This window comes from Anomalospiza imberbis, chromosome 14 (genome assembly GCF_031753505.1).
Source record: "Anomalospiza imberbis isolate Cuckoo-Finch-1a 21T00152 chromosome 14, ASM3175350v1, whole genome shotgun sequence".
In the NCBI taxonomy this organism is placed as follows: Eukaryota; Metazoa; Chordata; class Aves; order Passeriformes; family Viduidae; genus Anomalospiza; species Anomalospiza imberbis.
Genome location: NC_089694.1, coordinates 4402673 through 4427823, shown reverse-complemented (window position 1 = coordinate 4427823; position 25151 = coordinate 4402673). Strand labels below are relative to the sequence as shown.

The 25151-nt window shown below is 39.7% G+C and overlaps 1 protein-coding gene across 1 annotated transcript in view; it reads left to right on the top strand.

Moving 5' to 3' along the window:
• Positions 1-25151, top strand: part of LOC137482323 (connector enhancer of kinase suppressor of ras 2-like) — a 170855-nt gene that overhangs the window by 80053 nt on the left and 65651 nt on the right. The window contains exons 4-7 of the mRNA XM_068204569.1: positions 6558-6760; positions 8055-8142; positions 14462-14503; positions 16935-17054. Of these exons, the coding sequence (XP_068060670.1) occupies positions 6558-6760; positions 8055-8142; positions 14462-14503; positions 16935-17054 (453 nt within the window). The remainder of the gene's footprint in view (positions 1-6557; positions 6761-8054; positions 8143-14461; positions 14504-16934; positions 17055-25151) is intronic.

The window sequence follows — 25151 nt, the reverse complement described above, 5'->3', positions numbered from 1 at the left end:
TCACCTCCTCAGTCAGATCTCCTGCTCTGCCCTTTTATTTCTCTTTTATATTCAGTGAAAATTGTAACAGTCTCAAAGTATCACCTACAGGAAAAGCTGTGTATGCACCTATGTGTTTGTATATTTATACATATGTATATATATTTATATATATTACACTGACTACTCACACGAGTGACAACATGAAGAAAAATTATTATAATTAGAAAGAAATCTGTTTTTAAGGTAAGTTAAAGTCATTACGTATGCAATATAAACTGTTTAGCTAAAATTACATCCTGTGCCTATTAAATTTCAATGTGCATACATTATTTCTATCTCTGTATGTCACATTACAGCAAAACAATTTCATTATAGCTCTACCTGTAAGAAAAAATGCTGGGGGAGGGTTTCCACACAAGAAATATACTCCTCATATACTGTAGGTATTTTGTGCTGGGCTTTTGATCTTTGGGTGCTGGTGTTTACCAAAAACTGATTAGCACTTGGATATTTTTCCCCATTATATTAATTATTTTTTATCTTAATGTTGGCTACAATAATTTGGTCCATTTTATCTTAGTAGCTAAAATTCTCCCAGGTTGTTTTATTAGCATAGAATCCTCCCTGTGATGTTATTGCTTACCTGCAGTAAGGTATGAGAACACCTGAAGCCACAGCTGAAGATTTTTTTCATTCCAATTCTTTGGATATGTAAAAAGCTCAGATCTTATATTGTCAGGTGGATATACAGTATTTTCTCAATTATTTTAAAATGGAACTTCAAACCAGAATGCACAAAACAGGCAGAGGTGTTGGCTGGAATTGTGACACAGGCTCAGGGCAGGAAGGGTCATTGGTGAATGTGTGTTAGCTACTTCTGCATTTTGGGTTTACGACATTCAAAAGAGGAAATATCTTTCTGGAGGCAAATCTCAGTTGCCAAAATTCTGATTTTGACTATAGGGAGTATTCAACAACTTCTCTCTTTCATTGTATCTTCTTTGCACTAGGAAAAACAAGAGTCTTTTTCAGATTTCTCAGAAAAAAAAGGCTTTTTCTCTTGTCACCTGAATTCTACCGTTCCTGACAGCAGCCGCCTGTTTTCTGCACTTCAGAAAACCTCTTCAAGTGTGAAAGCCCTGGGGGAGATCTGTTCCCTCACCAGCTCCAATAAACCCAGCCACCAGCACAGCAGCTCAGCCCCAACAGGAGAGGGGAACTAGGACAGAGAGCCTGGAAATGGGAGAATTCGAGGGGAAAAAGCTGAATTTAAGGGGAAATAGCTGAATTTGAGGGGAAATAGATGAACTTAAGGGGAAATAGCTGAATTTGAGGTGAAATAGCTGAAATCAAAGGGAAATAGCTGAATTTGAGGTGAAATAGCTGAATTTGAGGAGAAATAGCTGAAATCGGAGGGAAATAGCTGAATTTGAGGTTAAATAGCTGAAATCAAAGGGAAATAGCTGAATTTGAGGTGAAATAGCTGAAATCAAAGGGAAATAGCTGAATTTGAGGTGAAATAGCTGAAATCGAAGGGAAATAGCTGAATTTAAGGGGAAACAGTTGAATTTAAGGGGAAATAGCTGAATTTGAGGGGAAATAGCTGAATTTGAGGGGAAATAGCTGAAATCGAAGGGAAATAGGTGCATTTAAGAGGAAATAGCTGAATTTGAGGGGGAACAGCTGAATTTGAGAGGAAATAGCTGAATTTGAGGGGGAATAGCTGAATTTGAGGGGGAATAGCTGAATTTGAGAGGAAATAGCTGAATTTGAGGGGGAATAGGTGAATTTGAGGGGGAAGAGCTGAATTTGAGGGGGAATAGCTGAATTTGAGGGGAAATAGGTGAATTAAAGAGCTGTGCTCTGCAGGCAGCCAGCAGAGTTATCCCTCCCCCAAAGCAGCTGCATGCCTCGCTAAGGAGTGTCACTGCAAGCACAGCTTCATCCTGGAGTTTTGCTGGTGATATTCTTCCATAATGAGCTTGTCTGCCTCTGATCTCACACTTGTGTTTAATTTCTGCCTCCTGAAATCCTTCTCTGCAGCTCCTGTCACGGAATGGGGCGTCAGGAGCTGCTGAGCTCCAGCCTGAAACACGGGATCAGTCGCTGAACAAATCAGATAATCTGTGTAGCTCTTTTGAGGGTGTGCAGGTAATAATGCTGTCAATGGAGATACAGAAGTTCTTCCTGTTTGATCTCTGCTTTTATATGAAATAATTTAAATATTTAACAGATTTTTCCAGCCATCTCTTTCTGTGTTCAAGGTGTGCTGTTACTTTGGCACTTTCTGCAGTGTTCCTGTCCAGGTCCCTATTTCTGAAATGGAGCATTAGTGACTCTAGGCAACTTTCTATTCTCATTAAGCAGATTCCTGATCCAAATTTCAGGATAATTTGACAAATTATGTGGCTGTGTGGTTCTAGACAGGCAACATCTGGGGTCCTTTTGGTAGTCAGGATTCATTCTCTAAACCTGTATATCTCTCTAAACCTGTATATCCATTTCCACTGACTGAGTCATTGATGGTGGAACAACTTGAAGCATCAGGAAACAAAACCAGGGAATGAGCAACCTTTTCTTGCTTATTTTTCCCTGCTCTTGGGATGAAAAATAATCCTGCCTATGCTAATAGCACCCTCTTGTCCCTTTTAGAGGTTTTCTCTTTTATTTTTCTGTCTTTCTTTTTAAACCAGAAATTATATCTGGGATTTACAGTGCAGGAAAGAAATCAGCTGAATCTCCTGCCAGGAGACACAATTTTCCAGGCTCAGGAGCATCATTTCCGTGGTGTGGCTCCCAAGAGCAGCACATATTTAACACAGGGGGAGCAGAAAGTGTGGCTGGGAGAGCTGGAGTCTGGCCTGGCAGCTGTGATCATGATTTAGTCTGGCAGCTCTGGGACTCTCTCAGTTACACCATGGAGGTGAGGTGCCTACAGGAATTAGAGGAGATCTGGATTTTGGCAGTGCCATCCACAAGGCTCCTCACCTGCTTGATCATTGCCATAAGCTACTATGGTTGTTAAAAATGAAGGGATGGGACTTATGTTAAGAGTGATTTATTGTTTAGATAAATATCAGTTTTAGAGATCGTGAGATTTTAGAGGAGTAAGTAGTTGTTACAGTTTAAGTTGCAAGTTTTTTTTGTTATAAGGTAATATACAATTTTCAACTTAATAGAGAATTATAGGATTTATTTTGTTTTTTAAACTTATTACTTTTATTTATTTTTGATGTATTGTGGATACTTTTGTCTAATAGACTTTTGTTTTACATGTGTACATGTTTCTATTATAACTTTTAAACTTTTAGTTCATTCTATACAACTACACTTACATTATAAAATCTTTAATTTTTTTTTTGGTACAGTTTTTCACTTACTTAAGGTATATTCTTCCTTATAGCTATAGAAATACAAGTTTATGATTTTTTTTTGTTTAGTGTCTGTGTATTGTATTTTTACATTAATCTAAGTTTCTTCTAAGTTTGCAGGTTAAATGTTTCAATTTTTGTGGAAGTTTCTGGTTTTTTGATTCCCACAAACTACAGTTCTTTGCTTTCAAACATGGCCACTGAATTAGAATTGATGCAGTTTAAATTTGGGAGGTACCCACTTCCTGGCTCTTTCCTCCTCTGAACAATCTCCTCCCTTCCCCATCACTCTGGCTGCTGACTCTGGAAGCCCAAAAGAAGCCACAGCGTCCTTCAGTCCTCTCCACATATCCTGCCACAGTGGGGTTTGGTGGCACCAGGGCATTGGGATGTCGGGATATTTTCGAGGTTTATTTGCAAGCACATTTTCCCATCTGATGGTTGACTACAGTTGTTTGATTTAAAAATGAAAATCTTGGATTTAGACACGCTTAAATCTAGAACAACCCAATGTCTCTGTCTTCTGCAAAGGCATTGATTTGCTGTCACTTTCATAACAGTTTTATCTTTTCCCCTTTATTGTGCCCCACTCAATCTCAGGTAAGCCACTAACTTGCATCAGCACTTCTACTGTGCTGAAAAATTTCCTTTCATCTTCTGATTGTCTTTATGGATACATTTTATCTGCATTTTGCTGTATTTTAAATTTTATATTGACACTAATTGAGGTTGTCATCGGCATGTAAGCAATAAACTCCAAGATAAAGCAAAGCACTTGTTCTTTGTGAGGTGGATTTCCTCACACACATTTCCTGCTCAGTCCTCTCTGTTTTCCATCGACTGCAGGAGATCTCTCCAGCTGATTACACTTGCTGGGATTTAAAATACCCTCTGGTATTTAGAGATTCAGTGATCAAACTGTGTGCTTTGCTGCTTAACTCCTCTTAAAAACAAAGTGACAGGTTTCCAGAGGTTTTATGCAATGACAAATTATTGGGGGAGGTTTTTTTCCTGCTTGTTTCCACGGGAATAAGCAACCGGGAGGATCTAGTTCATCACCCTTGTAATGTGTTGCTGAGTGTGCAGAATGAAACCTGTTCTGAGGGGAACCCAGGCCCTGCCCAGCTGGTTGAGAGCTGGAAAAGGCATCCCAGTGCATCCACTTAGTCATCATCTTGGCATGAGTGGAAGTCAAGAGGAAAATAGAGCAGGGGAGGGAATTCCTTCAGCGCTGCAATGACAGAAAGCTGTGGTATTAAACAGATGACACACTGCTATCACATACAGCTTGCTCTTTAAACTTTTCCAAATGAGAAATATTTTCTTTGGTTACACTGTTGCTAATTCTGCCGGAATTTGCTCTTGGAAAAAACCGTTGAAGAGAGTTTTTTCTCATCTGTAGCAATTTAGTCTTGAACTGGATGATCCGGCCCCTAGCACGAAGTTTTAGCTGCGCTACAGCGTAACAATAAAATGAATTCTCTGCCTGGTATTTCAATCTAATTCTCTGCAGTCAGCTAAGGTAGCAAAGTGTTTCATTTCTCCAAGATTTCCCTCCAAGCTGGAGGCAAGGCCTTGAATGATTTCTCAGAGTGAACTTTGACATGGAGAATGGCTGGCAGGGAAGGCACTGTCCCCAGTGCCAGCTGTCAGAGGTCCAAACCACTTCACCAAGGCTTTGTTTGTGCTTTGTTGGCTTTCCATACAACCCCAGTTTATAATCTTGTTATTGGTCAGCCAATTTCCCTTTTCTGGAGTTAAAAATTGTTATTTCTAGTACAAATATCCATGTTGGCATCTGTCAAGAAGTGTATTCTTTTCAATTCTTTATTCTCTGCTTTGAGGAAGAAGTTTAGGCAAAAACATTAATGTGTGATATTCATGATCATCCTCTGTAATGTAAGCATAGTTGAAATTAACAGTGGGCAATCAATTCAGGCTCTGAGAGTTGATTTTGTTTAAATGTTCATTACATTCTTTCATGTCCTACATCCTTTCAGGGCTGCAAGAAATCTGGGTTCAATTCTGCATGTTTGAGACTTTCTGTGTGAATTTGAATTATTTAATGTATTTGATCTATCTTTGTGCTTGTTATCTGGGTCAAAGTGGGGAATTGGCCTGGTGATAAAAGGACTGAGACACAGGTGAAGGAATGTGGATAAAGGGAAAAGAGACTTGTGTTTGGAAACCTTCAATTATATTCAACCCTTCTCCCACCATCAGAACTAGAACCATGGACAAAAATCCACTCAGAACTCTTAAATATGGAACCTGTCACTGGCTGGAGTCTCTGAGCAGCAGTTCCTACACGTTTTCTGCTCAGACTCTTTCCTGAGCAGCCATGGGAGCAGGAGCAGCCTCTGCCCTGCCCTGGCTGGATGTTCTGTGTTCCAGGTGTGGGACAGGGCTCAGGAGAGGCTGCTCCTTCTCGAGGTCTGGTGATCGAGGTGAGCCCAAGAATGTAAAATTCCTCGTTTCCCAGCTCACTCAGCCAAAGAAGGAGTCTGAATATGTAGGGTCGGCTTCTCAAGGATGTTTATTTTCCCTTATCTAGAACATTCTCTCTCTGCCCTGCTGAGCTCTGTCCAGCAGGTCGGCCATGGCATTCTGTCTGCCCTCAGGGCGGTGTTCACATTTTATCCCAAAAACTCCGCGTGCCATGTTTACAGTAACGTACCAATGTCTGTCATTTATGTTGGACAGTGTGTCTGTACCTTAAACCAACAGAAAAGTGTCACCTTCACAGCAAGACATGGAGGGCAAGGAGAAGGAGAAGAAGGTCAGGACATGCCCAAATCCCTCCATCTTGTCCCCTTGAACCCCATTCTAAGAACCCCAAAATTCTACTTTTTCACCCTGTGTTAATTCAACTATCACACCACTCAAACCCTTGTGGCTTGTAATTCCTCATACCAAGTGGGCTAAAATGGAAGCCACAGGTGTTCTTGACCTCATGCCAAGGTCTCCGAGCCCCCTGCCAGGGTCTCGAGCCAGCCAGGGCAGCCAGAGGGATGTCCTGGATTCACACATGTAAGGAGAGATCTGTTTTGGAGATCCCATGTGTCCCAACACAAATATTCCTGTTTAATCTCAGCCCAGCTACCCACAGCCACCCTCTCAGCCAAGGCAATCCAGGATGTTCCTCCTCACAGTTTGGTTCATGCAGCTGACCACACAATATATCCATCTTCTTCTTTCCCCCAGAATTACGGTTTGGAGACTGAAAACCTGAGAACTCTGTCTCACAAGCTGAACGCCTCAGCCAAAAACCTTCAGAACTTTATAACGGGTAGGAGGAGGAGTGGCCATTACGATGGCAGGGCCTCCAGACGACTGCCAAATGATTTCCTTACCTCTGTCGTTGACCTGATTGGTGCTGCCAAGAACTTGCTCGCCTGGCTGGACAGGTAATTAACTGTTCCTCAATCCTTTGTGCATGAGAATAATTCTTTGAGGAGTTTTGTACTTGTTCTTTCTTTGCCTCTTGGATTCTTTTATTCTAATATTAAAATGGCAGGTCTGGAATTCTAGCTCTAAATTTTTGGAAATTTGTGAAATATTGGAAGGGAAATTTAGTACCCTTCTTTGTCAGGAGAGTGTTAAAATTTGCTCTAGATACCTTTTGAGATTCTTTCAGTTGGATTTTTGTGTGAAATGAATATTTCTGTGCTATTCTCACTGCCCCAACTGGTAACATCCTCAGGAACTTCAGAATGAAGGGCAAGGAAGGAAAGCTTGTGGAGTTTGAACTGTCTTTCAGCCATCAAAATGACACAGAAAAGCTGAAGTTGAGCAAATCAATTAAGAACGTTCAAAATAAATGATAGTACTTGCTTAGTCTGAGAATTAAATGTTCTTATTTATCAGGAGTGGACTGGATGTGTTAGGTACAGGTGTGATGGTTAATGCTCAACAACCAGCACTGGTGTTTTATATTTATGAACTGAGAATTTGATTGAAAGTGTCTTCGTGACAGTGGCAAGACAGAAACCAAGACACAAACCAGCTTTTTTCCTTGTTTGGAACAAACAAACATTGGCTTGTTTTTCTTTGTAGTTATAGCAGGGAATAGCTTTATCTGGAATTGGAATGCTCTGGAACATATAAATGGCACCTCAGAAATCACAGTGAGAGTGAATCACCCTCCTTTACAGGATTTGTATAATCCTGGTGACATCTTCCTAACCTAATGCCAGCAGTCATATTCTCTCAGGCTATGACCTTGTCAGCTCTTATAAATTCCAACGGGGTCAGATTCAGCTAGAATTTGGAAAGCCTGAAGAGAATCTGAGTGTGCAGGAAGCTGTGACTAAGTAAGCATTACTGTGCTCTCTGAATTAAGGTGCTGATTGCTGCTGAGGAGTGATGTCATACCAGAAATGCCATCTTTTTAACAAGCAGTGCAAAGAAAATCTGGGCTGCTTATGGTTATGTGAAAGCTTCTATTTCTACTCTTCATAAGAACGAGAACTTCTGATGTGCTGGCCAAAATCCAGTTTACATCCTGCCTGCATTATTTCTGTTTCAAAGGCGTATATTACAAAAATTGTGCAACTTGCTGCTGGAGGTGAAAATGATTTGGCATTTCTGTGCTGTAGAACTCACCTCTGATTTGCATAAATCTGCCTATAGTGTAAATTCTGCATAATTCTGCATAAACCTGTCCAAAATCTGCATAAACCTGTCCTTCCCCTGTCCCAGGTCTCCGTTTGTCAGCGTGACAGAATATTCACTGCTGAAAAACAACATTGTTCAACTGTGCCTGGAACTAACAACCATTGTGCAACAGGTAGGAGTGGCTCCCTGCTCTGAGTCCTTTCACATCACTGCCTACAAACTGCAATAGTAAAAATAACTACAGCTCTAACATCAGCAGAAAAGATGTTACAGCATTACCTCCCTGTTCTTTACATACTCTCATTTTTTGGGAGGGACAAGAAGATTTTTGGGCTTTGGGGATCCTCCTGGATAGATTGAAGGATGGTGTGAAGTTAAAAATAATCCATTTTGCTCTTGAGTGGACAATTTCATGTCAGGTGATTTGCCACCATGCAAGAGTTAAACAGAAGAATAAAGCCACAGTGGGAAACAGCTTAACTACTGCTAACGGGTTGCTCCAGATTAAAATATGTGTGATCCAGAATGTTTTGGGGACAAGTTCTTAAAATATATACAAATACATCCAGAACCTGCAGTGGCTTCTTCACTGAAAGGAAAGCCAGCAGCGTGGAAGTTTTTAGGGATGAACACAAAAATATTCATAACATTATAACAACTAAGTGCAGAAAAGATAATGGCAGCAGTGTTATCATCACTGGCACTCATTAGTTAATTGTAATATACAACTCCACAAGTACATAAAAATAATTTATCTGGTCTTTAGTTCTATGTAATATATAAAATTATAGAATATCCTGAGTTGGAAATGACCCACCAGAGTCATCAATTCCAACTCCTGGCCCTGCACAGACACCCCAAAAATCCCACCCTGTGTCTGAGGGTGCCTTCCAAACACTCCTTGAAGTCAGGCTTGGAGCTGTGACCCCTGTAAGAATAGAAATAGAAATAGAATATTATAATAACAGTCTCTGGCAGTGTCTGCCCCTGAAGTGAGACAAGAGGTGACACGCAGGTACTGAAAGACTGAGGGTAAATTAATTTTACAAATATTTACAAGAGCTGCTCCCCTTGTGAGCGGATAAAATATTGATGAGACAAAAGAGTGTTACTGCAATATGTGGAGAGGTCAGAGAATGGGCAGGGCTGTCTTGGAATGAAGAAAAGGAAAAAGATGAGAGGGTTGAAGGAGGGAAAGCAAGAAGAAAGCTTAGCTTAAGCTCCAGTTTAGTAGGGGCTTTAGGCTGGGCCTGTCTCCAGTGCAGAGGACTGCCCCTGTGCTCTGCTGCCAGAGATTTCCATGCACCCTCCCAGCAGGCCAACCACAGAACTCAATTTCAAATGCTCTTTGGAGCAGTGATGGAGTAGTAGTTCTGAAAACTTTTTTTTTCCCTCCACTTCCATTTTATTTCAGTTCTTGGAGCTAAAGAACTAAAGCTGATAGATATGTCATTGTATTTTACACTATTATCCTTAATTTATAATAGTCAGCTTTATTCCTCCTGGAAATCTAGTCCTTCATGCATTTTTGCAGCAGAAAACAAAGATCCTTTTTTCTCTTTTCTTAGTTTAGAAATTCCTATGTCGGCATTTAATAATTTATGTATCTTTATTAAGTTTTCTCTTACAATGTGCTTATAGCACCAGGCTATTTTTGATTTACAGACTAAGCAAAATGAACTTCTCTACAGTATAAAAAGTCCAGATTCTGATTCTGTCCTTCAGCTGATATTGCACTTTGTTTGTGTGAGTTTGATTTTTCCCTGTGTTCCAGGTGAAAACAGAGTCATTTTGAATTGCTGCCTCCACTTCTGTTGTTCATGTCCCAGCTTTTGGCAGATGAAATTCTGTTCTCCTCTGCCAGCAATACTTTGGTTCTTTATTTTTTTCCAGTCCCACAGCTGTCCTCCTTTTGACAACTTAAAAACAATCTTTTAGCATAAACTCCAAGTCATTCCAAGATGAAAAATGCGTAGTTAGTGCATGGGTTATGCTTTAAAAATGCTTCAGGTTACAAATCAAATTTTGTCTTTTCGTTATCTTATTGTCAGATCTGGCTTGTTTGATGGTTGTCTATTAAGTTCTTTTTATGTTATATTAAACTTAGCACCAGAAAGAGCGGATAAAACCAAATCAGTCATAGAGAGACATCTTTGCTGTCACTAAATCTGAGAAAAATTGACCTTAATGTGTGAAAGCAGAAATGTCTCACCTAAACCAGAACTGCAGGCTCAGCTGCAGGCTGGAATATGAATTGAAAGGCATAACTAATAGAAACCTGCGTCTCAGATCCTTTCAGATGCTTCTTGTTTTATGAATTATATACATTTTAAATACCTCCTTCAGCCAGTGTGAAAGTAGCAGTCAAGGGTACAGATCTGGCACATTAAGTGAGGAATGTCTTTGACATTTTGTGCAAATTGAACATGGTTTGTGTGCACAACTTGCAGCTGCCACTCCAGGTGAATTTTCTAACAGGGGACATCACCCTGGAACCTTAGTTTAATATAGAAAGTGCTTATGAATCTTCATGCTCAGATGTCCTGTGTGCTCTGAGTGACACAACCTTCGATCAAATTTATTTTTTATTTTATTATTATTATTATTTAGATAGCATGCAAATGCTATGATGAATAGTCACTTATTTAACTTTAAACAGCATCTGCTCATACTGGTTAAAAGAAAACCTCATTCTCTAATTTTAGAGATTTACAGCTGTCCATTTCTGTTTGGAAATGTGCTTTTTTTCTGCTCAGTTTTCTTAACCCTTTTGATCACTTTCACTAAGCTACTGTAAAAGAATTCTGTCATGCACAGAGCTGCAGAAACAGCCTGATTTTGAGGTGCAATGTCCCATCAAAATGTGTTTATAATAATATGCAAAAAAGCACATTAGAGAAGGGTATTGAGATGTTTGAGCTCTCTGCTGCCTTCAGCCTGAGTTGCAGCTCAGTTCCAAGGTGCACTCACTCTCCTGCCTGCTCTGAAATGGGATCCTCCAGAATCACTGACCTAAATTTGGGGTTGGTCATGGTTTAGCACCAAGGCTGCCCTGAGGGAAAGACAGCTAGAGGAACTGGGGAAGAATAGCTTTGGATTTTTGTTTATAAAATGGAGCCATTGGTTAATTTTTCCTTAAGTAGGAAGAGTTCCCCAGTCCCAGAGGCAGCTGGGATTCTAATTTTTCCTCATGATGTCCAAGATGTTTAAATCTGAGGTAGATGCTTCTGATACACCTGAAGAACAACCTCCCTCAACAAAGAGTCTGTGTCTTACCAAAGGACGTCAGCACAACTCAGCCTAATTTTTTCCAACAAAAGCCAAACAAAATTTTGCTTGTTCTCCCCTTCATTACTGTCTAATTAACCACACTGAGATAAATTCAGACACCTTATAATGGATTTTGTCCTATTTTTAGCCAAAGACTGTGTTTAGAATGAAGCATGGCTTTTCTGGCTTTTTCAAGCCATCTAGTTTGCACTGCAACTGATAGGAATTGTTGTTTCTTAGTAACTTCTGTGCCTGGTGTAAATTTTAAATTAGCCTCCCCCGAGAAGGTGGTTGGAGCAGATAACCTCCAGAGGCCCCCTCCACCTGAATTATCCTGTGATTCAGCAGCTGCCGTGCAAAACCTGGGTGTTATGTTCAGTTTGAACTTTGCAGACTTCAGCTTTCAGCCCCTCCACCTTATTTTGCTTGCATTTGCTAAAGAACATTTCATCAAACATCTGTTCAGTCTTTTCTAAAAATCCACTCTGATCAAGTCTCTACCTTTGAACCAAGTAAAACGAGTCAGTTCTGTGCACTTGCCATTGTATATTTGCCTAACTCCAGAGTGGTCTCTTTCTTTTGAATGTCTGAATTTTGGAAGTATTTCATTTTATGCATGCCAGCAATGTATTTTGAAATATGACTTTGTCATATCCACCACTCAAAGACTGCTGTAGAACTTTCCTGTGGTGTTGTGGTGGGAAATGCTCCTCTATAGGGTTTTAGTTTCTTTTCAGTAGTTGACTTAACTCACACTGTTTTATAGAACTAAGTTAATGAACTCAATATTTCACAATTTTTTTTAAATGTTTTAGTTAACTGTCCTCAAGAACTTGCCATAAAACACTCTTTATGGTATCTGCAAAATTTTGTGGTATTTGCATTTTTTCCTTCTTTCAGAATTAGAAATTGAAATTTTGACTAGAGTGTGGGTGAGCACCAGCCCCACTGACCTTTTCTCTTTATGAATATGCAGAGGAGCATTTTCACTTTATCAGAGACAAACGAGGGCTCCACTTTCAATTTTGGATATTCAGGACAGTGCAGTCCTTGCCTGGTTTGCAACACTGCTCCTGTGACTGGTTTTGTAATTCCTGGGTTTCATCCTCTTACAGAGGGGAAATATAACACAGCTTCTAATTTAAAGGTTATTTTAAACTTTAAAAACAAATATTTTTATCATGTCATCTTGCTACTGGAGAACATAGAAAGAATGTGACTATAACTATTATTTATTTTCTAAGAAAAATAGATCAACATCCTAAAAATGGTAGTCCTGGAAGATTATTTTTTTAATGAGATCCCTAGTGCATTGCTATGTATCAGAGAGAAAGAAATCAGAAGGATATTGTGACCTACATATCTTAATATTTTAGTGTAACACTGGACGTGCTTTCAACCTCTCAGTTAAACTAGTCTGATGTATTTTAAAAAGAAGTCAATATGCATCTGTTTTGGAAGGAATCCTAAAGCCATTAACATTTTTCATGCTAATGTAATCTTGAATGTGCATCATAAGTACAGCTAACATTAATTCTGCTCTACAAAACAGTAAAATTTCAGTTTTACTATACGTAAGTCTTCTATTCTTTGACCTGAAGTAATTAAGTTTGTTCAGAGGGAGGTTCATATTGTATTTCTAGCACAGAAATTAAAGAAATAATTTAGACAGGAACATTAGCTCTGGAGTCAAGCTGGAAGCCCTGCTGTGATCATTTTGTTCTCTTGGTACGTGGAGGGTTAAAAGGAGATGGTGGATGAGCTGTTTGAAGTGTGCAAAACTTGTAGGGAAAACTGCCTTGGGCATTGCCAGCCAAACTGACTAATTGAATTTTTTGTGTGCTCTAGAAAATAACAGTATGAATACAGAGGAAACATCAAAGGGATACTTGACCATGAAATGCTAATATAAATTCTTCTGTGTTGCTTGATGCTCTCCATCTTCTGATTTTGACTTTCTCATTCTGTAGCAATATTCTTTAAACTGTAGTCACTTAGAAATCAACTTCTCCACAGGAGCAGCAATCCTGCAAAATAAATATTGACCTTGAGAGCCGAGGGAGGGGCAGTTCCTTGGGCTGAGGGTTTGGAGCAGCTGCCTCAGATGGGCTCAGGGAAGAAATCCTCGAAGGGACACCCAAGGGACACGGTTTGGGAGCTGGATGGGAACAGCCATGGGTTTGGGCTGCTGGAAGAGGGGAGCAGAGACCTCCAGAGGGTGTCCCAGCCCAAACTGAGCTGGGGTACATTCGGGGTACAGGGAATGAGAGGGTTGGAATCGTTCCGTGCGAGAGCCGGAGCAATTAATTCTTGTTGCTAATATATTAAGATGCAGTAAAAAGAGGAAATCTTGAGAACTACAGGGAATCTTAAACTGAGCTGGAAGGGACCAACACATCCAGTCCAACTCTTAAGATAAAACCCTCAGCCTTGATGTTGCCATCTCCAGGCTCTGACCAGCTGAGGGAATCTTAAGTTACTTGAAGGGACCTTTCAGGTATTAGCAGTAAGTTAAATTTTACTTGGAAGCTTATTTAAGGGAAAAAAAAAAACAACTAAACAAAGAAGACAGGTTTTTTAAATGATCCCATGTCGTGCTCTGTAGAAAGCCTTTTCCAATGTGGAAGAGCCCTTGGAGGAGGATTTAACAATTTCCCAGCATGATAAGTGGAGAGGGAGCCAGGCCAGGGCTGTCCTCAGAGGAAACCAAGGCTTGGGTGGACCCTGTTCTAACCTCACTCTGCTTGGAAGAGATATTTTGCTGTGTTTTCCTTTTTATTTTATATTTTAGCAGAATATAAGCTTTGTAGTGGCAGGAGGAGGTGGGGCAGAGCTGCAGGGGATGGGTCAAACCCCTTTGCCATGGCTGTGCCTCAGTTTCCAGAGAGTCACACTGAGGGAAATTTCAAACATTAATAAGTAATAGAGACAGTATGGCAATTTTTACAGTTTGTTTCATGAAAGAAAAACAATATTTTAACTCCTGTAATAGCACTAAAGCAAAAAAGCAAGGTAAGGGTAACACTGGAATCATGGAGTGTAGGATTGATTATTCTTAAAATGATAGCTAAAATTGGAAAATGACTACTCCAAAAGTAACAAGTCTTAAGGTTCATCAGGTATGAGTTATGGATTGTTAACAGCATAAAACTTTCTTTCATTTCTTAATAGGAAATTTAATGTGACATTCATTTAATTGGTTTTGTTCTGCTTTACCACAGGATTGTACAGTGTATGAAACAGAAAATAAAATTCTTCATGTGGTAAGTAATTCTGCTTTGGTATTCTCTATTTTTACCCCACACATGGAAATAAATTCTTCAAAAAATAAGGCTGCTACAGGAAAATAAATTTCCTTACTCTTTGGCATAATTTCTGATGAATTATATCAGTTGCTAAAAATTAAAGTTCCCTGCAGTAATGCTCTCTGTTATAGCTACAGTTAATTACAAATACAGAATCACTGGTTTAGGATTAGAAGCTGCACAATATTCTGTATAGTTAATATTCCTACCAGAATGGCTGGTCAGGTCCATGGACCTGGTGCATGTCAGACTGAGGATTTTGTGCCTTCAGAACTCAAAAAAATCTGATGACAGAGGGGAGTGGAAGAATCTTATTCGAGATTATTGATTAGATATTGGCCTTTAAGTTCAAATACTTTACGTTCTCCTGGTACCAGCACAGAAACCTGTACTGACAGTGAGATAAAGCCTGTGGTGAAAGGGAACTCTCAAAGGATTTACAAGTTCAGATAAGCTTTTGACAAGCTCTGCCCAGATGCCTGACTCTTTTTTTCTTCTTTTTTTTAAAGCCTTTTGCACATACTCTGCTTCCAGCAGGGATTAAAATCTGTCATAAAACATTGATGTGCTGTTAAATTTAGAAAGCGTGCAGTGACTTCTAGAGGAAAAAAAAAGCTTACTATAGCAAACCTGGGTATGAATAGAACTTTTAAAAAGCACCTGATACCTTCTGGGATTTGGGGTGTGTACACACACACACACACACACACACACACATATATATATTTACATATTTTCACCTTTTAGCCCACAGTTCTAACTGTGGCAGGGACACTTTCCATAGACCAGGTTGATTTGATTGAAAACTTCTTCGTTGTTTATTTTACTAAAAAAGTATTCTCATGAGGCAACTCTAAGGTTAAAGCATTACAGTAGAGAGTACAAAGTGTGGCTCTCTCTGGGGTTTAGTCTGCATCTGATCTGGGAAAATGCTCTCAAATGCTGAGGCATAGAGAGGTTTTCAGTTGGAAATTTTGGTAATATCTTGATATGGCAGTGGTCCAAAAGCTGGATGAAAAATGTATTCACACAAGGGGCATCCACTACACTGGAGATTTTTGCTATTTTTGAGTTTCTCCATCCCTGCTGGGAGAAGATGAGACCCAAACTCTGCTCAGGGGTTCTGGCCCCAAGCTGAAACTGCTTGAAATATTTGTGGAAATGGTGACCTTTAGCTGCAGCCACACACACCTCAGTGGGATGCCTTGCATCTTGCAGCTGATACAAAATCCAGATGCCACAGCCTGGGCTCCAGAGCTGTCCTTGGATTTCCAGATGAGTAACTGCACGGTGAATGGAAATCCAACCTACAAATTTAGGCAGTTAACTTATTCATTGTGACAACTTTACTTGATTAACTTCTGTGGATAGTGTCAAATGAGATATTAGAAAGCCTCATGGTTTTGCAAATGCCTGAAACAAAACTTCCCTGAAGGGATTTCACTGGGATTTGCCATAATTAGGAAAAATGAGAGTACAGTCCCCAAAGCAAAATACATGCACACAGCACAGCCTTGACCAGAAACCCATCCTGAAATTCTGTTAAATGAATTCTTTCAAACATTTTTAGGCACAGACGTTTTGAAGGAGTGTGCTTTAGGCAGCACACAAAAATTTGGGAATAAATCTTTCCAATGAATGTTGTCTGAGAGTTCAGCTCAGCTCCTCTCTGACCTACAAACTTTGCTTTTACAGATGGGTTGAATTTGTCAGACCCACTGCTGCTGTCCATGCAATGGGGCTCCAGCTTTGAAGATGGATTTGCATTAAGATTTTTAGATCTTTAGCTGGAAGGCAGGATAACAAAATCATTGCATAGTTGTGGTGATGTAGAATATCAGTTAAAGGATGTGTTCAAAGATGCATAAGAATTTTACTTCGGGAAATGGGTTAACTAAGGCACTTCTCTGCCAGGGTAATTTTTAACAAAGGAAATTTTCCAAGTTGAAGAGCAGAATTCACCTCATTGTCACAGTTGGTAGGGATGATGTCATGATTTGGTAGCCAAAATAGGTTATTCAGTTGCATAAGACATTTGTTTTGACATATTTCACTCAACTCCCATTGTATTTATAATCATAAGGATAAAGTTCATTGGGTTTGTTCTTTTGTTTTTAAAGTGCACATGGTTTGAGTGGAGAAGATAATTTAGAGATACAGATGTTCTTCTACAGCAGAACTCTACATACATGTATAGTTCCTTGACATTTATGGATATTTTCTGTTCCCTTAAACACTTGCCCTTGACTTTGATACACCTGTAATTTTTACAGTGCTAAGAATTAAAATTATCTGTTTATTCTTGGTTAGTTCTTAGAATAAGAACTCCTTCACTTGTACTTCCAGTTGGATACGAGGGATTCTATTATTGCCTTGTTTTCCTTTGCAGTGTAAAACCCTGTCTGGGATTTGTGACCACATCATTTCCCTCTCTTCTGACTCTCTGGTGTCCCAGTCTGCACATCTCGAGGTCGTTCATCTCACCAGCATCATGCCTAGTGAGGGGCTGGTAAGTAGCAAAGCAGTTTCAAGTTTAACTCTTAGAATGCCCAGCACAAGCCTCAGTTCTTCGGGGTGATTTGGTTTTTGAATTTATCAAGAAATCAACATGTATTTTCATGCAATGTCCTAATTTTTTTTGGTAAACTGAATCAGATTTCTGACAGTGGTTTAATTGACATTTATCTAAACAAAGGGATTGTTTGGGTTTTTTTCCAAATTAAAACCCGTTTTACCTAGGGTTTAATGTGTAACTGTATGTGTTAAATCTATGATCCCTTGACAGCCAGATTGCAGTTTTTGGAATGTACTGAAATAATCCCCAAATGCAAACACACACAAATAAAATTAACTAATGTCATTCATGTGCTTTTGAAATGATTAGTGGAAGGTCTATGCCTTGGACTTGCATAAATGGAGTTATATGCCTCCTTAATGATCAGTTCAAATAAAACTTTCAAAAGTATTATCCCAGGAACAAAGTAAATCTCTTTTATTCGTAAATTGTTGCTCACTGAACAGCCTGGTTGGATGGCTCTGGGCATCCCAGCTCCTCTGCATTGGTGGTGGGTCACAGCAGTGAAATGTTCTGCAGGAACAGTTTCAGAATTATTTGGCTACAGCTTTCAAATATTAATGCACTGATATGCTTTTTGGGAAAATGGATTTTTGTGACATTTTTGTGGTTGGTGGGTAAAGATTTCTGCCTTCCCTCTGTAGTCCCTTTCTTTGCAACCATTTGATATTGTGGGCTGTAGGAACATAAGGGTTGTGCTTGGGAACCTAAGGCCCCAGTAAAAGCTGGAGTGGAAGGTGGCACTGCAGGCACTGGGGGGTTCTCGCTCGCTCTCCTCAAGAGCCAGGCTGCTTTTCCCAGCACAGTCTCCTAAACTGCCTCCAGCTGCCTTCTCAGAATTCTTTTTATTTTTATTTTCTCCCTACAAGAAGAGTAATTCAGGAATGTTGCTTCTGGGTTGAAGGAAGCAGTTGTAGGAGGTAAAATAAAGGGGAAGTAGAGGGTGAAATTGGCAGCCACAAGGCTTATCCACAGAAAACCCCCAAACTGACAAATCAAAACCCACTTGAGTGCCACTCTACACCTTGTGACACGTTTCCTGTTTGTAATTCAGCGTGATTTACAGATTTTAAATTTCTGTTAGTTGAGACACTTTGTATTATTTCAACATCTTCCCCTTTGTTCTGACATTGAATAGCGACAAACGTCATATGCAAATACTGTCAGAGTTACAAGGGCATAATTACTCTGAGGTATGCATATTAATCTGAGAATGACATATTTTAATAACATGAGGGGGTGTTGTGTGACTGCACAAGTTTACTTTATTCTTAGGCCGATTTAGTCAACAAAGAACATTACCACAGCATAAGCACATTCAATTTTAATTCCGTGGCATCGCAGATGCTCAGCCCAGTGTGTAATCCTGAGCACAGATACAGTTCCCTCGCTGTGCTGCTGCATCCTTATGGCCAAACGTGTTCCCTTTATGGCCCAGTTTCCCCTCTAGGTCTGATTTCTGGGTTAGTGCAGGGTACCCAGGAAATACAGGTCAGTACATTTGCTGTGAATGTCCCAGTGCTTTTGACTTGCATTAGGGTTATTACACCCTGCAGGCCAGCGCTCTGCATGGCTTTCCTTTCTATGCAGAAATGGGATCTATTTCTGCTGGTCTAATTAGGGGAAAGTTCATTATCAGTGCTGCAGAGAAGGTGAACACAGAGGTGCATTTTCCTCAGAGATGATGGAGCACCGTAAGCAGAGCTTGGTGCTGCTGGTGCTTCCCATGCAGTGATGGCTCTGCATCTAGGACAGGGGGTAGGCTGGTGGAGGACAGGAGTGGCATCTACCCCAAAAATAGCATTTCCTGTGGGGAACTGAGATTTCCTGGTGTGCAGGCTGAGGCAGGTGTCTGTCAGGAGCTCTTGGCAGGAACTGCCCATAGAGACTTGGAGTGTGATTTGAGCTGCGCAGTGACCAAGGTGAGAGCTGTTGGATGAGATGTTGGGGCCTTTCCTGTGGTTCACATCCCCCTTTTTTCCTGGTAGAACTTGAGGAGCTGTGCTGGAATGGTCCTGGCTGGATGGACTGGGGCTGCAAGAACCCCTGTGTGGTTCTCTATCTGCGACGTGCCCGCAAGTTAAGAGCCAACAAAAGAGCAGGGAGTGGGCACTGCTGACAGAGGACATGAGACAAATACTGCAATCAAAATTGCCTGGCAATTTATCCTTTTTTCCCCCTTTTTTTCCCTTAGATGAAGTGAAATCACAGTGAATGAGTGAGTTTTCTGTGCCTAATTGTGAAGGCGCTGTAACATGTTAGGTTGGAAAGTTCCTTGTAATCAATTTTGCTGACACTGTGCTCTGTTTAGAAGAAAATATGAGAAAGGACTATAAATGGGAATAAAAGAAAAATCATGTGAAAAGGAAAAGAAAACATTAATCAGAATCAAATATAGAACAGAGTAATGAATTACAAATGGCTTTCTCATGATTGTATAGAGGATTTTTTCCACAGGATATCTGCTCCATTCAAGAGAGAAATGAGCACTATTCAGTGAATGGAAAGTATTCAGAGTTCCATTTTTATCCTTATCATTCAGTGTAGGGGTTGAGGCCTGATTTACCACACTCCAGCTAAGCTCTGCAGTCCCTGGAGTTACTAATTTCATCGTGAGTTGTTTTATTTATTTTTTATATGGCCTTACTGAGTGCTTCACAGACACTAATTAATTCATCCTCACAACACACTTGTGAAAAGGATACTGTAATTTTAGTTTTAGAGGTAGGAAGCTAATGAACAGCAGTTGGTGTCAAAATCACCAAAAAAGTGTTTTTCAAGAGCGGCTTACTGTACAATTTTTCAGAACATTTGTTACCTTTATAGCATAAATTTAAAACACAGGCTCTCCTGGGTTTAAATGTAGCTCTAATTTTCAGAGCTACTGAGAACAGGGTTCATCCAGGGTTGGCACCTAGAAAGCAAACACAATTATTTGCCATTGGAGAAAATTGTGTTGTATTGTAAATCACTCAGATTTATGAGAGAATTCAGTTATCTGGAACGATATTCAGCTGACTAAATTATGAGTCTTCCCAAGTTTTCAAAACTCCATTTGCAAAATTTTTATTACACGCCTTCTAATTTCTTCCCCGAACGAGCCAGGAATCCTATTGACATTGCATAAGCTCCCACATAAACAGAATTAATTTCCAGGTCCAAGTCCACACAGTTGCTGCACGGAGTCAGAACTCCTGCAGGGCAGTGTCTGTGTGCTTAATTGTGTAAATAAATTCTGGATCATAAAGCATTTTCACAAAGGGACTCTAAGTCTTTGGAATGTGCATCCTCAGTTCTAGCATTTTCGAACTTTCCGTCTGTGCTTTTATGAGCTTTATGTCACCTTTTTTTTTTTTATCCCTCTCTAAAATACCTTCTTTGCATTCAGCTTTATTAAAGCCTGGCCTTATCTGCGGCCCTCCCAGGACACTCTGTGTGCTGTGCTTTCCTGGCAGTTTGCTGGACAGAGGAATTTGCATTGGGAACACTCGGTCTGGGGTCTGTTCCAGGTCCTGGGGACTCTGCATCCTGATCTCTGCGGGCATTTGTTGGCCTCCAGAAATATATTGGGTTTATTCTTCTCTTTTTCAATTCCTTCCCCAGTTTCACTGGTCAAACTGCTTCCTCCTTTTCCCTATTTTGCCTCTGATTTTTTAGTGGCAGATACTGAAAAACCCTCCATGTATTTTCTATTTCATTTTGAAGTAACATTAAGGATTGTAAAGCACTTTTTCTCCTGAATTGTAGTACTGGGTATGGTAATACCATTAATATCTGAAATGTACGGCATAACCAGCATGAACAAGATGTCTGGAAGGCAAAGCTTTGTTTCAGACAATCAATTTGACAAACTTCAAATAAATTCCTGCGCTAAAAAAGTATTAAATTGTGAGAGTCACTGTTAGCTCTGGCAGAACATGCAGACATAAATTTTTAGGAAATCGAATAGAATAAAATAACTTTGTGATTTAAGAAAATTGCCTCCCCACTTTTAATTTTTTGGCTTGATGGATCCACAACAAGCCCTTGAGCCAGGAGTTTGGCTTGCTGTTGGCAGCTCCTGAGTTTGCTGTTAAATGCTTGGGGATGGAGGCTGATGAAAGGCTGGAGAACCTTGCTATGATTTACCTCCTTCTATGCCCAGAGCCGGCTTTGGAGCAGTTTTACTGTCACATAAACAGGCAGCATTTTATTGGAGATTTTATAGAGATATAGAATGGGATCATAGAATGGTTTTTGAGGTTTGGGGCTTTTTTCACCCCCTCCTGCTCTTGGATGATTGGGGATTGTCCATAGTGAGAGATTATTGCAGCCTGTATTATTTCAGATGAAACTTTTTTTTTTAATCTTCTGAACTTGATGTCCAGCTCATATACCCAGAGACCCTTTTGTGTAACATGCAGCTTTAATCTTATTTGATGAGATTAATGATTCCTCCTAAGCAGGAGATTCTAAACGGGGAGGCAGTTGGGGTTTTGTTGTTTGCATTTGTATCTTCTGATGCCTGTGGAATGTTTTCTTCTTTCCTTCTGGAATAAAGGAGGACTTTTATCCCTCTTCCTTTCACTTTTTTATTCTTTTTCTCTCTGTTGTCTGGGCTTCCCCCCTGCTGATAGAAGCAGTGTAATCAGACCCACTTTAATTAAGATGTATGCTGCTAATATCCAGAGCCTTCTTAATTTTTCTGCAGAGGAAACTTTTCCTGTTTCATTCTGAGAATTTAAGGAAAGCAAAGATTTTTATTTATAAAAATAAAAATGTTTATGAAACCAGCTGTGTAATGTTGGAAAAACAAAAAAGCTGAACAAACAGCCAAGCTGTCAGATGCACAGAACCTTCCTTATGAAGGATTATTCACCTATCCAGTGTCCAGCTACCCTTTCAAATAGCGCTTCTCTTTCTCTGGCATTTGTGATCTAAGGTGATGGAAGCCAATCTTTCCCATTTTCAGAAGAAAGGAATTGCAAGGTAAGCAAGAAGAAAAAGTAGAATATGAAGGCAGGTTTTTTTTATGGGAATATGCCTGGCCTAAAACTGTCAGGGTGTTCATCTAATTATTTCAAATTATTTTTAAAGGCTTACAGAAACTTGACAAATTTCCCTCATGCTTGACATATAAAAGTTCTCATAGCCTAAAAGCCCAAACAAACCCAAATTTTTTTATACAGAAGAATAAAATAAGTTACTCTCTTAAGTATTTTGAGAGGTGGAAGTTGTCTTGCAGGAAGGAAAGTAAAGGTGTTTAAATTTGGGCAAAGGACTGCAACATATAAGGCAGAAAAAAATTTTTGAGAGGCACTTTTAATGGTATGAAATTTAAATAAAAAACTCCATCACCTTCTCAAAGCACTATCATGGTATTCATTTAAATGCATTTGTGTAACTTTGATAGTTGAAATAAGATTAAAGAACCGTTTTTTATGGGGCAAAAGATCAAGGGGTGTAAGAGTTCCCTGATCATTTGTGGCATATCAAATCTGCATCTTTGCTGTCGCTGCTTCCCTGTGCTGGAATAATTGTTGACACTTAAAAACACACTGCTGTCATTACATCCTGTTAATTAACCAGATGATTCTGCAAGAAAATTTTCAAGGAAATTCCCCTGACAACTGGATATGCTGTTTTCTGAGGAAAAGTCTCTTCAAAATGGGGTTTTAAATGGTTGATGCCTTCCCATATGTTTTCAAAGGTCGGATTTTAATTAAAAACCTTTAATTCACTTTGTCACTAGGGGACAGTGGCAGTTACTCAGAAACAGCCAGGGTTCTTGATTTGATGCCTGAGAAACATTTCCTTGTTCTCTAACATAGGTCAGTGTCATTCTTCAGAGTTTATGCCTGACACATCAGTTATTAAAGAGCAACTATTTATTCCTAAATGTTCACCAGTCTGAGCCATCTTCACAAAGGAGAATCCTTGACTCTTGCCTTATCTTGAGATAAGGGGTACAGCTTGTTAATCTTTTCTCTGAGATCATTGTTGACATTCAAGAATAAACCAGAGAGACTAAAACCCCATTCTTGGGGAAAAAAAAAAAAAAAAAAAAGAGATTAATAATTTTGAAAAAGGACTTCAGTGATATTTTGCTTCTAAGGGCGGGAAACAGACTGGTAAGGGAACAGAAAGAGAGTTGGGAAGTGAGTCACTGGGATGGACAGGGCAGAGCAGGTTGTGACAGGGAAGGACATGTGGGAAAGGCCTGGTGGGACAGGAATGGACATTGCTGAGTTTGCAGAGCAGCGGGGAGGCAGGCAGAGCTGGGTGGAGAGGGCAGCAGTGGAAACTGGAAGGAAAGATTGGGGACTGTCCATAGTGAGGACGATCCATGCCAGGTGTAGGTGCCACTCCAGCAGGGCCTCTGCCACACTGGCCAAACCTCTGCGTGTACCTAGCCACTCAAGGTGACCAAACAATTCTCTGGATATCACTGCCCAAGCCGAACCATATGAAGTAAAAAATTATTATAAGAACTTTGATAACTTTGATTTTTTTTTTTTTAATGTAGAATAATCTTTCCAGCTTTTCAGGTAAATATACGTCAAGGGAATAGTCTGCTCCTGTAATGGTCAACAAGAAACAAGCTCATTATTTTTCTTTTGGGAAAACAAGGATGGAAGCTCTCTGTAGGATAATTTGAAGGCTATGAGTCATTCACTATAATTGTTTATTTTTTTATATATTCTTAAATTTTAATAACTAGGATAAAAGAGCAGCTAACAAAATGTAGGGTAAATCTGTGTGATTAGTCAAGTTTTATGACTCTCCAATGGCATCTGTTAAGAGCTAAAATTATAATTTGATTTTTTCCAAAAATACACAGAGATTAACAAGACTCTAAGAACTTTAGGAAGAAATAAGTGGTAAATTTTAGTGAAAAGTTTAGCACTCTGTCATCTTGTGGCCTTCAAGATTTTAATCTGTTGGGTTTTTTGAGTGGGGAATGAATCTCATCAAAGCAAGTGGGGTGTTAGGACTGTGATATTAAATTTGATATACAAGTGTGGCTGGAAATGTGTTCCTGAGGTTGACCAACTGCTAAAAGAGCAGGAATGTTGTGCAATGTTCTCGTGAAAAGTTCACCATGGAAATTCAGCATAACTCACGCTAGATGGGCAAAATTTCTGCTCCAGGTTTTTAATGGAGATTTATAGTAAAATATGGTGAACCCCTGTTCATGGAAGAAATGATGAAATCTGGATCCAGATCAGAAGGCTGAAGGATTGCTTTATTAAAACTATACTATATTACATTAATATACTATTTAAAGAGATACTGTACTATTCTACATACTTACCTCTTACTCACCTCTCTAACTCACACTCGTGACTCTGCTGAGAGCCCGAGCCACAGCTGGGTCCCACTGGTCACTGACCCCAAACAACTTCACCAGAACCAACCCAGCCATCACTGCAGGTGAACAATCCCCACACCACATTCCACATGGGGAAAACAGAGGGGCAGAGATAAAGATTGTTTTCTCTTCTTCTCTCTGTGCTTCTCCTGAGAGACAGAATAATGTCTCTCTGTCCAGAGAATGGGAATGTCACAGAGATTCCCCATCCCATTGTCCACGGGAGCCTTCAGTTTTCCAGGATCCTGTTTGTATCCTTGAGTTGGCGAAGAGAACTTTGTCCTTAGTGCTGAAGGGACCACAGAGACAGCAGAACAGATAAAATTAGACAGCTCTAAAGAAGGAAATTCTGAAGGATTCACCAGCAGCTTCTTTCTTCCAAGTAATCCCATTTTGTGAAGCTGATTTCAAGACTGGCGAGATTTAATTTGGATCTTTGGTTTTTACAAATAAAGTCATTTATAAAGTAGACTAATTTAGGAGAACAACAGAGATGGGGAGTAAAATCTAAAGCAGAGTTTCCTATGCAAAAGAGTTAAGCAACCAGCCAGCAATCAGGTTTGGACAATCTTTATTTTCAAGGTTTCAATACATTTAAATCTTGCTGAAATGGAATTAGTTTACATTAAGGTAGAAATTATGTTTTCCCATGAAAAATCCAAACAGACCCAGCTAGAGGA